This window comes from Hippocampus comes, unplaced genomic scaffold, assembly GCF_001891065.2.
Source record: "Hippocampus comes isolate QL1 unplaced genomic scaffold, H_comes_QL1_v1.1 scaffold135, whole genome shotgun sequence".
Lineage (NCBI taxonomy): Eukaryota > Metazoa > Chordata > Actinopteri > Syngnathiformes > Syngnathidae > Hippocampus > Hippocampus comes.
This window is the reverse complement of record NW_017805583.1, coordinates 2,448,889-2,456,845: the sequence shown is the minus strand read 5'-3', so window position 1 is coordinate 2,456,845 and position 7,957 is coordinate 2,448,889. Positions and strand designations below refer to the sequence as shown.

The 7,957-nt window shown below is 39.8% G+C and overlaps 1 protein-coding gene across 2 annotated transcripts in view; it reads right to left on the bottom strand.

Moving 5' to 3' along the window:
- Positions 1-7,070: 7,070 nt before the first annotated feature.
- Positions 7,071-7,957, bottom strand: part of ggctb (gamma-glutamylcyclotransferase b) — a 4,750-nt gene continuing 3,863 nt past the window's right edge. For both annotated transcript variants that reach the window (XM_019880044.1, XM_019880046.1), the window contains one exon: positions 7,071-7,456. In XM_019880044.1, the coding sequence (XP_019735603.1) occupies positions 7,334-7,456 (123 nt within the window). In that variant the 3' untranslated portion in view covers positions 7,071-7,333. The remainder of the gene's footprint in view (positions 7,457-7,957) is intronic.

The following is a 7,957-nucleotide window of genomic DNA, read 5'->3' as shown; positions in this document are numbered from 1 at the left end:
AGGCTGTTGAAATTTTTTATTTTTATTTTTTTGTACACTGTCGAGAAATACAACAGGAATCCATTTGTATAACATATAGTGCCGTGAGGTATTTTCCCCCTCTGCGTCCATCTGCAAATATGAGGACAAGCTGCATAGAATATAAATGGATTGCTCAATGTCAAAAATTGAATTTGAGGCTGTGTTAGGCGTTGACTTAATTTTGCGCCATAATGAGATGATTTACACTTAAATGCCATACTTTGAGGATCAGCATATTATGTTGCATCACTTATCACATCATGGTATTCATCTATCTCTATGCAGTAATCCCTCATGTATCGCGGTTAATGGGGACCAAAACCACCCGCGATAAACGAAAATCCGCGAAGTAGCGTCCAATTAACATAAACAGGTAAAAAAAAAAAAAGTTTTTTTTTTTAAGTCCGCAAATGGTCCGCGAGAAGCGGCAAAACAACAGCGAGTCACATAGAGCAACATAAACAGTACTGTACTCCATGTATATTTAAAAAAAAAAAAAAGAAAAAACTTAATTTTTTTTTTTTTAATATGTTTGAAAAAATCCGCAATGCACTGAATCCGCAATAAACAAACCGCGAAGTAGCGAGGGATCACTGTATTCATAATCATACCGCCTTATACTTTTACGCATGGTTTCAACAATTTTTTAGGATTTCCCTCCACGTCCCGTTTTTGATCAAGTTCAGCAAAGGTTCAATTATTAAATGTCTCTACAAGACTGTTCTGACTGATAATCCTCTGTGTTAAGAGTGATGTTTCATCCCAAGCTGCTCAGTGTTTGTAGAAAGTGTCTCCCTGTAGTCCCAAGTCATCCACCACAATAATAATTACAAAAAGTGGAGCACACCGCAATGTAATTAATTACCAGATAAAATAACAGCTACCCTTGACCTTGGATACATTTCTTCAACTGTTCTTTCTGGTTTGTATTTTCAAGGCATTAATCGGAATCTTACTTGAGTCGAAGGAAGAACATGACCCATTGCTATTTGAATGTCTGCAGGACACACACTGCTGCAATATGATTGGCTACAGCATCCAGGCGGGAATGGCATTATTTGACTGAAAACAAGGTAGCATTACGAATTCCACAAGTTCTTGGTTTTCAATGAGGAATTCATATCAAAGTAAGCATTACGATTGTGCAAATAGAGTCACAGACAGATTACTGTTAATAGAAGCATATACCATATTACACCAAGGTCTACTCTCTAACTCACACACTGTACTCAGTTCACCACAACAGAATTTACATTTCATGAAGTACAATTCATGCAGAAGTTCACACTATAAACACACATTGATTTCTTCCGATATGTACGTTGCCTACAATCCACAGTTAGCTCGTGTTACTGGACGACCAGGAAAAATATTGCCCGATCCCTGGAAGTAATATTGCCTAGTATTGTATAGTCCATCCATCCATTTTCCGATCCATTTTATCCTCACAAGGGTCGCGGGGGGTTGCTGGAGCCTATCTCAGCTGTCTTCGGGCAGTAGGTGGGGGACACCCTGAACCGGTTGCCAGCCAATCGCAGGGCACACACAGATGAACAACCATCCACGCTCACACTGACATCTATGGACAATTTAGAGTGTTCAATCAGCCTGCCATGCTTGTTTTTGGAAAGTGGGAGGAAATCGGAGTAACCGGAGAAAACCCACGCAGGTCTTCAAGTCATATTACACGATGTCCAGTAATACATCGAAAACAAAACAAAACAAAAGAATTAATTACAGATTATAATGCAGGTCTACTGAAAAACAAGCCCCTTACGCAAACAGTCGTGAAGTTGGTATTTTTTGGAGTATGACTGACACCCGTGCATTGTCTCAACACAAGGCATGACAAGTATGACTGGTACTTTGTTCATAGTAGGCTCTGCTTCAAAATGAGAGCGCCACTTCCTTTCCACAACACTTGCCATTACTAATGAGTTATTTCTGTATGTATGACATAATGTGCATTAGTGATTTTAAAGGATATTGGGTGCAAGACAGTGCAGCTGGGGTCAAAGGTCAAACCAGCACACATTCAGCCTGTCGGATGATAACCAACTGAAGATACAGCTGTGGTGGAAAGGTCGCGTCGGTGGAAATTCGTGGTGCTCCACATGCCACAACCTATTTTCTTTACTGTTATCGGTGATGTACACACTGTTGTCTGACACTCATTCGTAGTTAATTGTGTATAGATTGCATTGGCGCAACAATAAAATTCTCTTCACTCAAATTAGTTCCCCTCTGTCATTAGCTGTATCGTGCTTGTACTTGAACGGAAAAAAATATTTATCGGCCATGCTATGAAAACAACGTGTTCTCCTCATAGCTTTGCTGAAACACTCACCTGACTTTTTTTTTTTTTTTTTTGCCAGTCCTGTAAATGTCCGTAAATATGTCAGCCAACCAAGATTAAACTGAGTTAACTAACAACAAAGTCAAATAGATGCCAAATGCTAGTGGTTATTAGGCTGGCACAAGAAAATGTATTTGCAATGAATCAAATGATTCTCTTTAATAAAGCACTGAATGGGGAATATCTTCCTTCTCTAAATCTGTTGCATTTTTGTCTTTCATGATTCTTGCTTCATGTTCCTCTGTAGGGCTGCTGTCCTTTTTTTCCCCTCAATCATCAGTCCCCAAAAGCTCAATCGGTCATATAATTCATACTTCTCTCTAGTTATATCTTTTTTACATTGCGTTGTCATCTGCGGAGGAAAACTAATGAGCCTGTTATGGAGGCAAAAGTACAGATCTGTTGGGGAGTAAAAGAAAATAGTCATCAGAAATATAAAAATTCAAGTAAAGTATAGATGTGGGAGAATATCTGCTTAGGTATAGTACTACACTTCCCACCACTGCACTTTGGCGCTATAGGTTAAACTCGAAATATGAAATAACTGGGTCAGGAAATCACCTGAAGTGCACTGTATGAAGTCGAAGGCTGATAACATGACAATAAACATGTTTGTAACATCGCCTGAGAGAGCCATCCATCCTTTTCCTATATTGCTTGTCCTCATTCGAGCCACAGTTGAGTCGATGTTAGTTGACTTTACGTAAGAGGAGGGGTAGACCCTGGACTAGACACCAGACAATTACAGGGGACTTTTGCACTCACATTGAAATCCATGGACGATTCAGTCTTTAAGTCTTCACTTATCTACCAAACACATTTTTGCATTGTGGCAGGAAGTAGGAGAAAGCCAACAGCACAGGAGGGCCAGAGCAAAAGGCTTGCTAACCACAGAGTGGAACTTATTGGACATGCTATGAAAACAACGTGCTCTCCTCATAGTTTTGCTTAAACACTTAACTGACTTTTTATTGCCAGTTCTGTAAATGTACCTATGAAAGCACCCTCATGATCCCTTTTTAAAATCAGTCTCAAAATGAATTTTCATCCCTTGGTTTTTAACACAGCCTGACACATTCTGCTCCTGCTTGATGCAAAATTCGTTCATGGGAATTCACTGATGTTTCTGGAAAGATTGTTCATGCAGAAAGACGAATAGAACAGCTCCTGCTGCGTTGATTTTAATTGGGACAAATGTTCTTGCAAAGTCAAAATAAAGAAATGTAATACAAAGTGTCATAATGTCACTGGATGCCAGAGCCCAGAATTAACCCCTTCATGCACCAATAATGATAACCTGAAACCTGATAACATGATAAGCCGTTCACTGTAGTAATCGCTGTCCCTGAGAGAGACAAAAGCAGGAAGAGCATGGTTCCGTTAGCACAGGGGTGTCAAACATATGGCCCGTGGGCCGGATCCGGTCGCAAAGGAGTTTAATCCGGCCCGCGAGATGATTATGTAAAGCAGGGGTGCCAAACATACGGCCCGCGGGCCGGAACCGGCCCGCAAGGAGGTTCAATCAGGCCCGCAGGATAATTTAAAAGCAAAAAAAAAAATGCATTAAAGACACAGAATTAATATTTTTAATAAGGTGCAATTCATTGAGTATCCGCAAGGGGACACTGTTTTGATCAGAGAAGAAGACAACAGCAGCCTCAGTCCGTCACTGAGACAGACCCATGACAGCAGACGCTATCAATAGCACTCTCACATTTACACATTTAATAGCACTCTCCTTAGTTTGTAAGGTGTAGGCAGGGATTACATTTAGATTTTATATGCATGTGTAAATGCTTTAAAACTTGCTTTCTTTATGAATCTTGTTTAATCTTAAAGTGCATTACTGTATTTTTCAATACCAATTACTTGTTAAAGTTTGTACAATCAGTGGGATCAGTTGCAATGCATATATGTGAATGATAAAAGTAAATTGCACATTTGTCGAAGGAAATGTAAGGTGCTTCATGAAATGTTTTGTAAAAGATATGTTCATTAAATTTCAACATTTTCCTAATGTTCTTGTGCTTCTTTATACCAAAACAAAGGAAAGACACATTGTTTTGGTTATTTATAGCAAAGTATGGTATCATTTTAATGGTCTGGCCCACTTGACATCTACCGAGGCCGCATGTGGCCCACCATGTGAAATGAGTTTGACACCCCTGCGTTAGCATGTTACGGTCTGTAATTCAGAATGGATTAAATCCATCCATCCATCCATCCATCCATCCATCTTATCCTCATGAGGTTCGCAGGCGTGCTGCCACCTCTCCCATCTGTCTTTGTGGGGTAGGCGGAATACACCCAGAACTGGTCGGCAGCCAATTGCAATATACATTGTGTCTGTTAATCATGTTTCATGTGAACATCAAGCAAACATTCAGAAAATTTGGGAATATTCGCAGCAAACGGCAAGTTCTTGTCATATAAAATCAGGGGACGTCTATTCACAAACAATACTTTTCGTCATGATCAAAGTACATTTCTTCAACTGTCTCAAAGACTTGAGCCAATCCAAAGAAACAGATGTTATTTTCAGACTCAGCAGTCCAAAATTACTCAGAAATCTTTAAAGTATCTTTGGGACTTTTTTTCAGTGGTCAGTACGGTAACTCTGATTATGTTCTTCATACAATTTTAAAAATACAGAAATTCAAACAAATTGTTCTGGAAATCATTTACTGTTTGTTGGCAGCTCTACAACTGATTGGTTGTTATGAAGTGAAATGTTTTATTTTCCTCTTTTGTATTCATAATTGCTCTTTAAACAAGCAAAAATGTATATTTTATCTGATTCGATTATCAATAGAATTTTCGGTAGGATACTCAAACACGAAATATTTCTTAGCTGCAGCCCGACATTCAACTCCCCCGGTCTATTGCCATATTTTTATTGTTTAATAAGCTCCTTGCTTCAGGTGCCTGCAATTACCCGGCAAAAAAAAGTTGCTCGTCAAAATTAGAAAGTTATTCCTCAAATGAAGTAACCGATTAGCAAAGAAAAAAGTTATTTTGAGTCTTGGTGTGACTGCCAGGCTGACAATAAGATCATGTACGTAGAGCTGCATAATTGCAACAGTCTTAACTACTGACAGATTGATGAATATGTGATATCATTGTCAAAGACAGATGGCGCCAAACTGAAAATTTGTTTGGGGCCCCGTGGAGGTTTGGGCAAGGTCTGTGGATTAGTATAGATGACCAAAACGAAGTTAACTTCAAATTGGCTTTGTTATGGTGATCATACACAATATTTGTTTTCTTTCTTGTACTAGATTTATTGGATTTGCTAAATTTCCACTACAAATATTTGAACAAGAGGGTAGGCACGGTGGGCAACTGGTTAGCACCACACAGAGCAGAGGTGCAGGGTTCGATTCCGGCTCCGGCCTTCCTGTGTGGAGTTTGCATGTTCTCCTCGTGCCTGCGTGGGTTTTCTCCGGGTACTCCGGTTTCCTCCCACATTCCAAAAACATGCATGGCAGGCTAATGGAACACTCTAAATTGTCCCTCGGTGTTGTTGTGAGCGCGAATAGTTGTTTGTCTATGTGTGCCCTGCGATTGGCTGGCAACCGGTTCAGGGTATCCCCCGCCTACTGCCCGAAGACGGCTGGGATAGGCTCCAGCACCCCCCTTGACCCTCGCGAGGATAAAGCGGATCGGAAAATTAATGAATGAATGAGTTAGCAATGTACTCCTTTATGTGGTTAACAGTGTCACATAGCCTTCGGTTAATGGCCATGAATTCTCATACCATCATATAATGATTGCATTAGCACTTTTCATCTCGACACTGTTGGGGATCATGTGTCGACTGTGCGATTCTGAGCTGCAGCTGCATTTGTTTTGCCTTGCACCCCCCTATAGAGGGGGCAGATCTCTGCCCTAGATCTTGCATATTTCTGTTTCACACAGGGTGATTATTTGAGATTTTGACATGACCCTGCTTGGCTGTATAATAGGACAGCAAAAGAAAATCAGCGGGGGGAGCATTTTGTATGTGGAAGCTTAAGAGCCACCTGGTTGGCTGATGACGTACGTAAGGGGGACGTGTTTTGTAAGAACATAAACAATTTTACAGGACACAACTCTTGGAAAAGGCAATACTGTGCATTGTTGAAACCAACACCTTGGAAGAGATACTGTAAAATAGTTCTCTTGCGTTTCTGCTATTTCAAAGGAGACTTTTTTTCCATCGTTAAAAATCCTTATTTTGCTCCATAATTTGCAAATAAATTCTTTAAAAATCTGACAATGTGAACTTCTGCATTTTATCTCTCATAGTTGAGGTATACCTCATGAAGATTACTGGCCTCTCTCATCTCTTTAAATGAGAAAACTGGTACAATTGGTGGCTGACTAAATACTTTCTTGCCTCACTGTATTGTAGGTACAGTTTAGACGGACAGAGACTGAACACAACAAAGGAGTGTTGTTTACTAGGTTTTAAACAGATCCATGGCCTACTTGAGTACCAGAGTTGGCTAAGTGGTATGGTGAAACTGAGGAAGGATACAACAGGAATGGATGAGACAGTTACCCAGCAAAGCCCAGAGAGGTATTATCGAGATCAGAAAAATCATAGTCTAAGATTTCTAAGATTGGGATCTGAGAAGACCGGAGATGATTGATCGCAAAAGCATACACTGACTTAATGTTCATTGCGAGTTGTCTTCAGAAGCAAGAGGCAGACTTATAAAATATTTTATTGTTGGAAAATAGTTCAATAAACATCTTCAATCTTTTTACTCAGCTAATAGCAAGCAATGACAGGTTTCTCAATATACGACTGCAGTCTATCAAGCACCAAAATGTCCTTTGGATGAAGCATGAATAAGCATGATAACATAAACATATGTTCGATTTTAGTGGTAGGTGATTTTGGTCCATTGTAAGGGGGGCATGCAGTCTGTCGGATCCGGCCTCAGATAGGTGTGTTTCTGCTTCTCTGACTCACTCAAGCGCCAGCTCAACCATCAGAGGGAGGGGACCCTCATACTTGTTGGTCTTGATCGCTTTTAGCTTCTCCTGGTAGTCTTTAGGCAATCTGTTTTGCTCTGCCCCCATCACAATCACCTTCAAGGAGGAAAATAGAAATAAAATAAATGTTCCATTTAAACAGCCTGGGTGCTGCGATTGGCATTCGTAATGTTGCCTGTAAGATTACTGCAGATTTTATTTGTAACTACGGAAGTGTGGAACTGCAAATTTTGGAGTAAAAATGTTTGACATTAATACATATTTGCAAGTACATTTGAACATCCTTGTAAATATGTATTAAAGAAAAAGAAGCTTTTTTCGCATTTAGCCTACATTATACCAATATGTTTGAAGTTAGCAAACATTCTTTATTCTTAATTTTTATGGTTTTAGCCCAAGCAATTCTGCTGAGCTACAGTCCGTTGCCGCATTAACTAAGATCAGAAATGGGCAACTTCAATGATTGACGTGGCCACAATTTTTAATAAGCGCCACTGGGGGAGGTCACACAGGACCACGCACTTCCTAACCAGATGTAATGTAAAAAAAAAAAAAAAAAAAACAATCTTTAATAATCAGTCATCTTTTTAGAAAACT